Source organism: Protopterus annectens, chromosome 10.part0 (genome assembly GCF_019279795.1).
Source record: "Protopterus annectens isolate FY-2018-M chromosome 10.part0, PAN1.0, whole genome shotgun sequence".
NCBI lineage: Eukaryota > Metazoa > Chordata > Ceratodontiformes > Protopteridae > Protopterus > Protopterus annectens.
Genome location: NC_056744.1, coordinates 1599620631 through 1599636419, shown reverse-complemented (window position 1 = coordinate 1599636419; position 15789 = coordinate 1599620631). Strand labels below are relative to the sequence as shown.

At 40.0% G+C, this 15789-nt stretch overlaps 1 protein-coding gene across 1 annotated transcript in view; it reads left to right on the top strand.

Annotated features, from left to right (window-relative positions):
- The window catches only part of CORO1A (coronin 1A), a 370883-nt gene that overhangs the window by 278010 nt on the left and 77084 nt on the right, over positions 1-15789 (top strand). The window contains exon 9 of the mRNA XM_044086267.1: positions 3635-3692. Coding sequence (XP_043942202.1) covers positions 3635-3692 — 58 coding nt within the window. The remainder of the gene's footprint in view (positions 1-3634; positions 3693-15789) is intronic.

The window sequence follows — 15789 nt, the reverse complement described above, 5'->3', positions numbered from 1 at the left end:
CTGAAGTCAGGAAAATATGTTGATTAGTAAGAATTTAAATTGACATTTGAACATTATATTTCAGAATATGTTTTTCATTACAAATGGAAATTTTAGGATACTTTATGTGAATAACAGACTTTATTTTATTAAATAAAAATGTTATTTTATCAGTCTGCTTTTATTTAAGTGTACAAAGCTGCTTTACAAAGTTACAAAGTATAAATGTGCAACAGAATTTTAGAGCAGTCCAGCTCATAAAAATGAAGGACACAATGAAGGCCATGAACCAGTGTTTGCTGAAACTGCCACAGGAAAATACAAATGTGTTATTCACACTGACTGAGGACTCTGAAAAGCTTGTGCCTTAAAGACTTTGGTAGTTAGTACAAAAATACATTAAGCAGGGTATTAGGGACCCTCTTCAGTGGGTTGCAGTTCAGTTTGTTCTCTTTTTCATACTGATTTGGCATTCTGTTCTTGAAAGCTTCAGCACTCAGGGGTACACTTGGCCATTGATGCACTCCACTGAAAGCATGCCTAGTCCCCAAGCAGACAGTTCTTTCCTGCTACATGCACTGTTTAAAATCTCAGTTCTGATCTTTGTCTTGAGGGAAACTCTCCTGTTTGAAGCCTTAAGCACTGAAGCTTTCCAAAGTGTGCGGGCATCTAATAATGAGTTATAACCTGCATCGGCATTGTTTACTGCGTGAGGAAGGAGCACAGCTTGAAGCACTGCTGTACATAACACTGGTTCAACCTGTCCACCTATATACATAGTAGGAAAATGCTTCTGGTTTATCTTGCAACTTGGCAAATGAAGGTGGCTGAAAGTGCTCATTTGTTGGTGGGGGGGGGGGGTCCTCATGCATCATTAAGCCTCTGCAGAATCAAAAAGCTAAGGAAATTAATTATAGGATGGCCTCCTGGTCCCCATGACTCATTTCTACTTCTTGACTAGCAAAGCTGTGACAGTCTGTACCCGTTATCTGCCTGGAAGAAGAGCACTGTTAGCCGTTACCTTGCAAAGTACTTCCTGGAATTTAGGCATTTCCCATGCATGGTAAATTATCTGAAGCAGACCAGTGACTGGTCAGATCCTGAGATTCCTTAAGTCATTTTGCTGTAGATCTGTGGGACCGCTTGCAGGACTGAGGACTCTTCACCCAAGAACTTCCTAGAGGTCCAATACGGCTTGAAGTCTCGGGGTGAAGAATCTCCATAGGCTCCTTCCACACCTACATCTGTGGTTCAGGTCTTGAAATTGAAGCTTGTCGGAGCTTGTCCTTAATGGTGTGGGAGCACATCATTAGGGAACAGAGTTTGATACCAACACTATGCGTATCCCTGACTGCTAATTCTCTATCATTCTAAACTTTCTCATTGCATGCTTGAACCCCCATATGTCCTGTGTACATGGGCATGCCTAGCCCAAGGCTAAGGGAGGAAATTTCATCCCTGCTATGCTTCTTATGAGGAGTCTGAGGATCCAGAGGCTGTTACCTTAGAGACAGATGATAATAAGTCCCCCCCCCCCACCCAGTAACCCATCAGATAATCCACTCTTCAAAAAAGATTAAATCTCATGAAGTTTGCCATGGATTGGCCTGTAGCCTCATTCCTTCTCCCTCCTCAAAGCATTTCAGTAAGTATTTGAGGAAAAAAGGAGAAAGAGCCTTAGGTCGTACATCCTACAGACTTTATCCTCAAGTATGCCTTGTTAACAGCTCAGAAACACCTGGAATCTGCTTGTGAAGTTTCCAAGAAGGTGGCTGCTTTACATAAGCTCTTGGCTAAATGGTGTGAAATTTTGACAGTGCACTCTAAACCAGGGTGTCATGTTGTCAATGCCAGTGTTTCAAGAGATAGCATAGTTGCCTTTGGTGCTGGAAGACCAGAAAGATGATGGTTCGCTTCTCACTCCAGGTGATTGTGTCACTGACTGCAGTACATGGGGGTATGCTCCACTTCTGTTTGTGCACTCCTTTGGATTAGATTTTAAACCAAGATCCCATCTGCCTGAGCTGGTGGTAGCTGAGGTGGATGTAAAAAATCCCACAGCACTTATTGAAAAGAGTCTAAACTCCTCTTAGTAGTATAACTATCACCTATCACCTAGTAGTATAACTATCACCTATCACCTAGTAGTATAACTATCACCTATCACCTAGTAGCATAAACATAATCTAGCACCTAGTAGTATAAATATCACCTATCACCTAGTAGTATAACTATCACCTATCACCTAGTAGTAGAAATATCACCTATCACCTAGTAGCATAAACATCATCTAGCACCTAGTAGTATAAATATCACCTATCACCTAGTAGTATAACTATCACCTATCACCTAGTAGTATAACTATCACCTATCACCTAGTAGCATAAACATCATCTAGCACCTAGTAGTATAAATATCACCTATCACCTAGTAGTATAAATATCACCTATCACCTAGTAGTAGAAATATCACCTACCACCTAGTAGTATAAATATCACCTATCACCTAGTAGTATAAATATCATCTATCACCTAGTAGTATAAATAACACCTATCACCTAGTAGTATAAATTTCACCTATCACCTAGTAGTATAAATATCACCTACCACCTAGTAGTATAAATATCACCTATCACCTAGTAGTATAAACATCACCTATCACCTAGTAGTATAAATATCATCTATCACCTAGTAGTATAAATATCACCTACCACCTAGTAGTATAAATATCACCTATCACCTAGTAGTATAAACATCACCTATCACCTAGTAGTATAAATATCATCTATCACCTAGTAGTATAAATAACACCTATCACCTAGTAGTATAAATATCATCTGTCACCTAGTAGTATAAATAACACCTATCACCTAGTAGTATAAATATCACCTATCACCTAGTAGTAGAAATATCACCTATCACCTAGTAGTAGAAATATCACCTATCACCTAATAGTATAAATAATACCTATCACCTAGTAGTATAAATATCACCTATCACCTAATAATATAAATATCACCTATCACCTAGTAGTAGAAATATTACCTATCACCTAGTAGTAGAAATATCACCTATCACCTAATAGTATAAATAACACCTATCACCTAGTAGTATAAATATCACCTATCACCTAATAATATAAATATCACCTATCACCTAGTAGTATAAATATCACCTATCACCTAGTAGTAGAAATATCGCCTCTCACCTAGTAGTAGAAATATTACCTATCACCTAGAAGTAGAAATATCACCTATCACCTAGTAGTATAAACAACACTTTGGGTCGCCAATGAAAACAGGCCACTAGCTTAATGGGACTAACCTGGTCAACAAAGGCTAACTAAAAAACATTAATAAGTTATCCCTGTACTCTGACACAGGGCCCAGAAGCTACAACATGTTGCCATCTTGAGAAATGACAAGGAGTCTAAAGTCCTGGACAAGATGGCAAGATAGTCTTCTTTTCAGGTTTGAGTGTCTTACTGTGTTTTGTATGCATTCTTCCTTCAAATCCTTTTATAATTAATGTTCATGTATTACTGCGTATACCTTATGGATTATGATTTTATATCATTTCACCAATCTACTGAATGTGTCACCCAGTCAGTCATTACATGATTATCTAAACACTAATTTTTCTGTTTATCTTTCAAGATTCTACAAGTTGCATGAGAGGAAGTGTGAGCCGATTGTCATGACTGTCCCACGAAAGGTAAGCCCAGCTGCGTAACAACAAAAAACTCCATGCCACGTATGAAAGCATTTGTTATCTGCGAGTTGCTTTCCAGTGAACTACAGTCAGACAAGCTCAGTTAAACAGGCACCTAACATCTTTCATAGCTTACTGCAAGTTTTAACATCTTTAGAGTTAGTTACTTAAGTAAGGGGGTGCAGGGTTCCCCTCCTATTTGAAGGTGATGGTGACTCTGTTTCCCATATAAGAATGTATTCATCCAGCTTCCTTCTGTTAACTGGGCTCGTCTGATTGTATCACACTGAAAAGCAGTCTGACCAGAAGAACCATAGCCTACATAAATGTATACAGATGCAACATTTTTCTGTTTGCGTGGTAACTGTCTGAGGAATTATAAGCCGGAGTGTGCAGGAACATAGTGGGCACTCTGGGAAATTAGGAGGGCAACATGGTTTCTTAGTGATAAGATCTCTGGCTCATAGCTCTAGGGTCTGTGGATCAGTCCAGAACTCTGCCACTGATGTGTCCTTGTGTGAGTTTTCCAGGAACTGTTGTCTTCTCAGAAATAAAAAATATATATCTATATATCTATAAAGTGTGAGATGCATATATTAGTATATGAATATTTAAGAATATTAACAGGATGTAATCCTGACAGTGAGAATATCAGTGGTAATAAATTTTAACTGAGCATGTAGGCAATGTTTAAAATATCAACATTAACTGATGCTTTATTCATGAACAGATGTACACTCACAATCTATTCTAATAACCTGCTGCTACTGTTGAGTCACTCAAAAAGAAATCGGTAAAGACAGCAAACATAGGTATTCCAGTGGCTCATACTATTCTCGCCATGAAGTTATAAATGGAGTACGCTCTTCTTACTCTCAAGCAGATCGCAAAGGAGGAGTAAAACGGTAATGCCTGAGCAAACTGCAAGTTGCACATCTTCCACCCGCCACTCATTCTACACCATCCCATGCATAATGAAGGATAGGTTAATGGGATAACATCCTATCAAAAACCGCAACCGGCAATGCCAACCCCCTACAAGGTCCTGCACCCTAGGCAGTGAATGTTTCTGAAAATCATAACTGCCCCAGAATGATGGGGAAGTATTCGAGGAAAACAACCACATAAAGCATTGTGTCTAGCAAATGGCTGTGGTCTCCCCAGCACATAGGACTGCGTAAAGTAAAAAAGTAAGGTGGCAGCTACAGAAGCAAATCAGTCTTTCATGACAGCAAGCACAGGTGGAACGCTACCTGATGGAGAAAATGGTAGAGACATAAGCATACATACCAGTAAACAAACTCATTATCCCTGCACACATCTCAGAATGTCCCAGTGACGACATTCTGTAAGAAATGAAAAAAACAGCTGTGCACATTAACAGTTGTAAAGTAACAGCATTAACTTTTAATTGGGACAGGTACAACATCTCACATGATATAACTAGCTAAAATATATCAAGTAGAAGGTGCCTACTGCTGAGCATTGCAATGAGAGCTTTCCACGTAATGTTGAATGCAGAAAAAGATTTACGTGCATTAGGAGCATACCCCGTAAGTAGGATCCACATAAAGTTGTATGCGCAAAAAGATTTACGTGCCATAGGAGCATACCCCGTAAGTAGGATCCACATAATGTTGCATGCACAAAAAGATTTACATGCCATAGGAGCATACACCATAAGTAGGATCCACATAATGTTGCATGCACAAAGATTTACATGCATTAGGAGTATACACTGTAAGTAGAATCATACATAGAGCTGTGATGGTGCAGTGGTTAGCATTATTGCCTCACAGCAAGAGGTTTGCCTGTTTGATTCTCGTCTGGAGTGCCTTTTTTGTAGAGTCTGTATGTCCTCCCCATGGTCTAGTGATGCTTAAAGACATTGCAGGTAGGTGCGTGCATGAATGGGTATGTCTTCTTTGAAGGTTGGGTGTTGGGCTGGCAACTCGGCACCATAAAAATCCACTGCCAACCATAAGGGGACAGGAGTTCCACTGTGGCGACCCCTAACTGGGAAAAGCCCAAAGAATCATCAGGAGCATACACTGTAAGTAGGATCCACATAATGTTGCATGCACAAAAAGACTTACATGCATTAGGAGCATACACCGTAAGTAGGATCCACATAGTGTTGCATGCACAAAAAGATTTATATGCCATAGGAGCATACACCATAAGTAGGATCCAAATAATGTTGCATGCACAAAAAGGTTTACATGCATTAGGAGCATACACCGTAAGTAGGATCCGGTTTATCTTTACAAAGCCAAATCACAGTGGTGCGAATGCTCATATGAGCGAATCGTAACCACAAAAATGAAAACAGTGACAATTGTAAATGTTCGAAAATCAGCAAATCGAAAAGCAGAATCGCTGATTTTCGAACACTAATGTTCAACAAAAAATCTAATGAAGTGTAAAGAAGGGCGGCAAGCCCCCTTGCGTCCCCCACACACCCCCACCATACTTTAATATTCTAACTCCGAGATCGCACTACATTGGGGAAGAGACCATTTTCCGATCCCCACTATGGTGCAATCTGCCCCAAAGTGTCAAATGTGCAGTGAGTGAATGTCACTGTGCATTCGCTCATTGCACATTCAAACCTTTTTCCTTTAGGCGTTTACAAACTGCCTTTCGGACAATTGCTGTTCGCCCATGTGCAGTACGCACACATGAAGGTAAACTGTAGGATCCACATAGTATTTCATGCACAAAAAGATTTACGTGCATTAGGAGCATACATCTTAAGTAGGGTCCACATAATGTTGCATGCACAAAAAGATTTACATGCCATAGGAGCATACACTGTAAGTAGGATCCACATAACGTTGCATGCACAAAGATTTACGTGCATTAGGAGCATACACCTAAGTAGAATCATAAGTAGAGCCACGGTGGGGCAGCAGTTAGTATTGTCGCCTCACAGCAAGAGGTTCTCCCGTTCAATTCTCAGCTGGAGCATCTTTTTTGTGGAGTCTGCATGTCCTCCCCATGATCTAGTGATGCTTAAAGACATTGCAGGTAGGTGCATGCGTGAATGGGTGTGCCTTCTTTGAAGGTTGGGCATCGGGCTGGCAACTCGGCACCGTAAAAATCCACTGCCAATCATAAGCGGACCGGAGTTCCACTGTGGTGACCCCTAACTGGGAACAGTCGAAAGAATCATCAGGAGCATACACCGTATGTAGGATCCACATAATTTTGCATGCACAAAAAGATTTATGTGCATTAGGAGCATACACCATAAGTAGGATCCACATAATGTTGCATGCGCAAAAAGATTTATGTGGATTAGGAGCATACACCATAAGTAGGATCCACGTAATGTTGCATGCACAAAAAGATTTACATGCCATAGGAGCATACACCGTAAGTAGGATCCACATAATGTTGCATGCACAAAAAGATGTATGTGCATTAGGAGCATACAATGTTCATAGGTTCATACTAGGCTAACTGCCCTTGCGAGCCATTGTAAGCAAAGCGAATTATCCCTTGTGAGACAAACCCTGCACCTTGTGTTTGTAAGGCAAACACCTTAACCATTAGGCCACCCTCCTAAACCTCTATCACCACATCCATAAACCTTATCTTAGGCCTTCCTCTTTTCCGGTTACCTGGCAGCTTCATCCTTAGCATCTTTTTCCTCAATATACTCTGCATCCCTCCTCAGCACATGTCAAAACCAACGTAATCATGCCTCTCTGGCTTTTAAACCTTCCAACCAGGGCTGACCCTCTAATATACTTATTCCTAATCCTGCCCACCCTCTGCCACTGTCTCCAACCCATATAACATAGATGGTCTCACTACCCTCTTGCAGACCTTCCCTTTCACTCTTACTGGTACTCGTCTGTCACAAATCACTCCTGATACTCTTCTCCACCCACTCCATCCTGCCTGTACTCTCTTCTTCACTTCTCTTCCACACTCACTATTACTCTAAACTGTTGATCCCAAGTATTTAAACTCATCCACCTTTGCCACCTCTACTCCCTGCATCCTCACCATTCCTCTATCCTCCCCTCTCATTCACATGTATATATTCTGTCTTAGTCCTGCTGACCTTCATTCCTCTTCTCTCTAGAGCATATCTCCACCTGTTCCCTACTCTCACTACAGATCACAATGTCATCTGCAAACATCATAGTCTACGGGGACTCCTGTCTGATCTCATCTGTCAACCTGTCCCATCACCATTGCAAATACGAAAGGGCTCAGAGCTGATGCTTGATGTAATCCCACCTCCACCTTAAATGTGTACGTCACTCCCACCACAGATCTCACCGCTGTCACACTACCCTCATACATATCCTGTACCACTCTTGCATACTTCTCGGACACTCCTGACTTCCTCATACAATACCACAACTCCTGTCTAGGCACCCTGTCATATGCTTTCTCTAAGTCCACAAAGACACAATGCAACTCCTTCTGACCTTCTCTGTACTTCTCCATCAACAGTCTCAGAGCAAACATCGCATCTGTAGTGCTCTTTCCTGGCATGAAACCATACTGCTGATCACTAATCATCACCTCCCTTCTTAACCTAGCTTCCACTACTCTTTCCCATAACTTCATGCTGTGACTGATCAGTTTAATCCCTCTGTAATTACTACAGTTCTGCACATCACCCTTTTTCTTAAAAATCGGTACCAGAACACTTTCTCCATTCCTCAGGCATCCTCTCACTTTCCAAGATTTCATTAGACAATCTAGTTAAAAACTCCATTACCATTTCACCTAAACACCTCCATGCTTCCACAGGTATGTCCTTTTCCATTCTTCATAGCTATCCTTGCTTCCTCCTTGCTAATCCACTGCACTTCATGATTCACTATCTGCACATCATCCAACTTTCTCTCCCTCTCATTCTCTTCATTTATCAGCCCCTCAAAAGTACTCTTTCCATCTGCTCAAACACACTCTTTTCGTTTGTGAGTACGTTTCCCTCATTATCCTTTATCACCCTTACCTGCTGAACATCTTTACTAGCTCGGTCCCTAATCGGTACATGTCCTTTTCTCCCTCCTTAGTGTCCAACCTTTCATACAGCTCTTCATATGCCTTATCCTTAGCCTTCGCCACCTCTCTCTTACCTCTCTCTTTGCCATGCACCTCATCTCCTTATACTCCTGTCTACTTTCTTCATTTTTCTGACAATCCCACTTCTTCGCCAACCTCTTTCTCTGTATACTCTCCTGTACTTCTTCATTCCACCACCAGGTCTCCTTGTCCTCCTTCCTCTTTCCAGATGTCACACCAAGCACCTTTCTAGCTATCTCCCTTACTAGCTCTGCTGTAGTTACCCAGCTATTCGGTAACTCTTCACTGCCACCCTGTGCCTGTCTTAACTATTCCCTGAACTCCACCTCACAATTACCCTTTTTCAATTTCAACCATTTTATCCTTGATGCTGCCCTCACACTCCTCCTCCTCTTCTTGATCACTAGCGTCATCCAACAAACCACCGTCCTATGCTGCCTAACTACACTTTCCCCTGCCACCACTTTGCAGTCTCCAAACTCCTTCAGAATGGCCCTTCTACACAAGATATAATCCACCTGTGTGTATCTTCCTCCACTCTTGTATGTCACCCTATGCTCCTCCCTCTTGTTAAAATACGTATTCACCACAGCCATGTCCATCCTTTTCACAAAATCCACTACCATCTGACCTTCGGCATTCCTTTGCTTAACACCATACCTACCAATCACTTCCTCATCCTGTCTGTACCCTTCACCAACATGCCCATTGAAATCTGCTCCAATCACCACTCTCTCACCCTTGGGTACAGTCATCACCACTTCATCCAACTCACTCCAAAATTTCTCTCTCTCATCCATTGTACACCCAACTTGTGGAGCATATGCACTAACAACATTCATCATTACACCATAAATTTCCAGCTTCATAAACATCACTCTATCCGACACACCTCCAAAACACTCTTTACATACTGTTCCTTCAGGATAACCCCTACGCCATTTCTCCTCCCATCCACACCATGATAAAATAATATGAACCGCTCCAATACACCTAGCGTTGCTCCCCTTCCATTTGGTCTCTTGCACACATGATATACCAACCTTCCTTCTGTCCATCATATCAGCTAGCTCTCACTCTCTCTATACCAGTTATACTGCCAAGATTCAAAGTTCTGACCCTCACTACCACAGTCCTAGCCTTTGCCTGCCTTCGGGCATGTCTTCACCCTTCTTCTCCTCCTTCGGGCAACAGTAGCCCAATTTCTACCAGCACCCTGTTGGACAACAGTACTGGTGATGGTCGTTAATACAGACACTGTGCTATCGTAATGAAAATAGTTTGTCATTATTTATCACTCTCTGCCCCCTCTCATCGAGTGTAAGGGCAAACTATGGAAATCACTGACACTAGCAAGTATAGAGGGTGAACATAGTTCTCTCGGCCACAATAAAATATGGACTACATAAAAATACTAAATTTAAAAACAGTTAAAACACAGCTCTTCTGGCTTAATATTCTGAAGACTACAACTAAAACATATACCGGACTACCAACACACAGAAGACTAATCAACTGTCTGGAATAAAAAGTATCCTGAATTTCTCCCAAAATAGTTAACGTTCCCATGACAACCACTTCTACAACGTGGTTTGGTGCACTCTCATCATCTTAAGCGCATAACAGCAATCACATTAACACCCGAGCACACACACAGTGCTCCACGTATATGCATTTCATGACAGATCAACTTTAAAAGTGCAAGATGGCCAATGGCATAAGCTCAAATAAGACAATCTACTTTTTGTACTACAGTACTTAGAATTACATTACGATTTAAAATAGTTTAAACAAATACAGTGGAAAATAAGAAAGAAAGAGAAAACATTTTACATGTAAATACTTCTGCAAGCTAAAAAAGAAAAAAAAGACACTACCCACTCAATCTGGGATCGCATACATATACGCAATGATGACACACGAAAAAGCAGTTCCATTGCTGCACCAGGAAGAATCGCAAAACTTGTAGCGCAACTCCCCCAACAATCTCCTACTAAATATCTTCCCAAAAGTGCTCACAAATCCGAGGAGCATATACACAGTCGGATTCACATACAGACCAAACACGTGCTGTTACATAAAAAAAAAACGAATGGCTTTTATAATTTCACAAACATGAATACAACAGTGATCATCAACATATTTTATTGTTAGAAGACTCCATAACTCCGAAAAATGTACAGTCACAGTCACCAGATACACTGATTTAATTTAGAAAGCGAAGATCCCGACACTGGAAATGCAAAGATCACTACATCGCTATTTCAAATAAAAAAAAAAAGTTTCTTACCTTTAAAAAAAAACCCAATGTATTATTCAAGACATCGAAGATTACGTACTCCAGTATAAAGTACAGAATCTCTTACTTTTAGTTACAAAAGATAATAAAAACACTATTGCAGCTATCTCGTGACACTGCAATGGTTTTACGCAGGCAAAATGTATGTAGGATCCACATAATGTTGCATGCACAAAAAGATTTACATGCATTAGGGGCATACACCATAAGTAAGCTCTTAATTAACACCACTGTGCTGAATAATAAAATGGACAGTCTATAACTGGGGCATCTGCTTCTCTTTTAGTAGAAATGTCCCACCTACTGTCCAGACAGTAGCTGCACAAAGATCTGCAAGATTCTGTCTTGTAGACAAAAGCAGCAAATCATTACCTACACAGTGGTCCCTGTTATATAAAAATGGTAATGCATAGACAGTCCATTGTACAAGGTCTCTTTTTGTGAAATAGTTTTAGGTGTCAGTAATGCTGGACAACCATCCTTATGTGGTTTACTGTTTTGTCCCAGTGCAGTACAGGATGTCAACATGAGTAGTATGTCTTCATGCAAAGGTCCCACACAGTCTCAAACCCTCACATAAATAATCAGCAGGGGATATATCATTTAAATCTTTCAAAACCAACAGGGAGTCCACATCAGGACAGTTTGTTGTATGCTCATGTCCAGTGAATTTCACCAACTGCTCCTCTAAAAATACCACTAGGTCGAACAAGTCCAAGAAAAAACAAAAATCAACAAACAGGAAACCAAAACCAGCGAAAATGCTTGAAGACCTTATTGGATAGCCACAAACACCGTGAAACAAGCACTTTCGCTCAGTTAATACCGAGCTTTTTCAAGATAACAATACAAGACAGTTAGCTTGAATAAATAGAGAACATAAAATCACGTGATTGAATAATTAACATAATTAATAAGAATCAACTCTGTTGAATGAGCAATAATTAGAATTCTTATTCAAAGTTTTGTTTAAAACAACATATTAAGCACTTAAAATTACTGAAAAAATGAATGAAATGAAATAGTAAATGCAGGAGTTCCTGCAAACCTGAAAAATAATCTTTGTCACATTAAAAAACTAAACACTAAAATCACCTAAATAAAAAATTAGAAGGTAAAAATATCAAAATATCAAAATATGATGCCTCTTGTAAATGAATAAATAAAAACAATCTTCACCAAAACCATTGTAACTAATAGAATAATATAAATCATGTTCTAAAATTCATAGTAACCAAAAATAAATGTGTAACTGTTACGTACATCCACTCATACACTCTAATTCAAATCAGACAATAAATGGTGCTATAGCCGAGCCATCCTCAATTTAAGGACGCTACTGATGTTAATGTTGTCATTAAGGCCAGGTGGTTTTCCAGCATCCAGCCTGAGCTGCCAGAGAAGTTCTCTGTACTCCAAAGTAGTCTCCCAATCACCTCCTCTGGCATCTGGTGCCACTTGTTCTAACACCATAAACTTAAGCTGCATTCTGGGACACAGATGGAAGTGCTTGTAAAAGGCATTAGATTCCCTTTCTTTAGAGATGTCATAAAGGTGTTCATAAATTCTCTTTCTAAGGGGTCTGTCAGTTTTCCCTACATAAAAACTGGAACAAGATGTGCATACTCCTAAATAAACTACCCCTTTTGTTCCACAGTTTGAATAACTGGAATTAAAAAGAAATTTCCTCGATGGAATATAAAGAGTCGAATCATTAATGATGGCATTACACTGCTTTCAAGCACCGCATTTAAAAGTGCCTAGCCTGGAATTGCCCAGTGTTGGTCTTGGGGTGTATTTCCTTTCAAACAATTCTTTAAGGTTAACATCTCTCTTTCTTACAAAATTAGGGCATGATTGCACCAATTTCTTCAGCTCCTCATGAAGAGTGAGAACTGCCCAGTGTCTCCTTACCACATTTTCAATGTCCAAGGAGCTGAGGGAATAGGTGTGGATAAAGCGGCTATGCTGTTCTACGTGATCCTCAGTTTTATCCTATTTCACTTGAGGAACCCCACTACCTATCAGGGGGGGATATCTACTATCCCTGTTGTCTATAACTTCCTGGGCCAAGGTAGTCACTAATGAAATAGGATAACCTCTTTCAATAAATAGTGACTTCAAGAATTTAGTCTCATCCAAAAAGTCAACAAGGGTGCTACACATCCTAGAGGCCCAAATAAACTGCCCCTTAATAATGCCTTTCTTTTGATAAAATGGATGCCCACTCTCAAAATGGAGATAGGAATTAGAAAAGGTTGGTTTCCTGTAGAGCTTGGACTGGAAAGTGTGATTAGGATTATCCTTGAAAAGTGTAACATCAAGATAGTGTAACTCACTTTCACTAACATTGTAGGTGAAAGATAAAAAGTGAGTGGTGGAGTTGAGATAGTTGAAAAAATCAAAAAACTGATTCAGAGTCCCATTCCATAAAATACAAATGTCATCCAGATATCTCTTGTAATGTATTATATGATGGACCCAAGTTGTTGAAAAAATAAATTTCTGCTCCCACCTGTACAACACCACATTCGCATAGAGGGAGGCACAGGAGGCACCCATAGCTACCCCCTTCTTTTGCCTGTAGAGTTCTCCGTTAAAATAGATGAAATTGTTCTCTAACACAATCTCCATGAACTCTACTAGCAAACTGGTGACCCTATCCCCTAAATCAGCCTCTGTTACCAGTACTTCGTTAAACCATTCCAAACCAATGGAGTGAAGGATGCTAGGGAATAACTCTACTATGTCAATAGTAATCATTAAAAGTTCGGGCTGAAAAACTACCAGCTGCTCCTCTTCCATCATAGTTACAGTTACATAATGTCCTTCACAACTATCGGCATTCTTCCTTCAGCAACAGCAATAATTTTTGTGGTTCCGTCTATGCTGTATAAAGAGTACAAGTACCTAAATATTTCCAGCATCTCACCACTGTTCTGTGAATGGTAGATGCAGTACGCCCTACTGTCACATCCGATAGACGTAGTGGGGAAGGTATTGCTGCATCCTTCAGTAGGGTCTTCTATCATGTCAACCCCTAACATAGGAATTGAAAGGCTTTAGTAATTCACCATTTCTACAACTTATTCATTACTAACAAACAGACAGCCCCTACAGCACTACCAAAATGGTAACTGTCTCATGTTTCATAAACGCAGTAAGGGCAGGCATTAGTGAGGCATGCTTCTTATTCTAATGCTACACCTACTCTTATACCAATGTTCCAGTTATAATACAGCAACACTACACAACTATGCTATGTCAACAATTATAAGGCAATATACTCAAGCAAACCATTTGCCAGTGATAAGCTACCATACTGTCTTCACATAAAACTAAAAGAAAGCAAAATGAAAACAAATTATTTTTGTGATCTACAAACCATAACCCTAATACACCCTTCTGACTAAATTTGTTTGAGTAATGGTAGTGTTACAGAAGTACCCCCTGCCCACCATAGTAATACATACTAACTCTAACTCTGCCCCTAACCATAACCATACACTTTGCCTTTAGAAAAACTACCACTATATAACCCAACTTGGTCACTCACTATGCACACATACACACAAGCACAACACAACACAAAGTCTAACCTCCTTACCTAAACCTTACTCTGACTTTAACCTGCAAACACTTGTGCACACATATAAAACATATTCCTTTATCTAACCTTTAGCAATGGGTCCCCTGCCCACTTTCGTAATGGGTGCTAAACCTAACCCTAACCTCAATGCTGCCCCTTTGCCCAACTCTAACCCTATCATTAAAACCTTCCAGTAACACTGCCACTATTTAGACAAATTTGAGGCTAGTGTTATGGGGGGGGGGGGGTAGTTTTAATATCAGGAGAGGAAATAGTTTTCCTCTCTCAATATTATTGCATTGTTTTTGTTTTCTTTCTTTTTTTTTCTCTATTGTGTATGATTGAACTTATTTTGTTGGTGCTTTACATTCGACATTAGGGCAGCTCAGTTATGCACAATAGACCAATATATATATGCATTTGTTTACCGGGAAAGTCCAGCTGGGCTGAAAGACCCATGTTCAGCTGAGGCCCGGGGAGAAAAGCTCCAAAAAATAATACAAGTTGAAAGTTACATGATGGATAACAAATTTAACAAGGATGAAAAGTGTTACAATACAGAAAGTTGACAAAAAATTCCATATTAGATTCAGGTAAAAATTACAAGAACATAATTAATACATTAAAGAAAGGTTTGAATAAAAGTAGATAACTGTTTCATACATCAGCAGAGCAGATGACTGTTTAATACATAGAATGGACAAGAACAAAGGAATGCATCAGTTAGAAGTACAACATATGAATGTTAAGGATTGAGCAGTAGGCAGGCGGTAGATAGACCCGAGTGGGGTATATACTGGATAATAAACTATGTAGGGATTTGAGACAGGAGAGGATAGAGTGGGATACATAGTGGAAGTAGACTATGTGGGTAACATGATCAGCCTGGTTTACAGCAGGAACAGAGACAGGAATTGTTTAGGTGTTCCCTGAGCAGTAGCTTGAAGTTGGCAGAGTTAATAGTGTTTAGTACGTTTTGTGGAACTGTATTCCAGTTTTTAGCTATAGTGCTGGTGTATAAGGAATTCCCGTAGCTATTAATGGACTTAGTGGTTTGTTAAAATAATCTGTTGGATAATCTGAGAGTCCTACTGCTGCAGTAGGGCTCAACTAACTTACTAATAGCAAGGCAGTTGTCGGGATGGTACAGGGTAGAA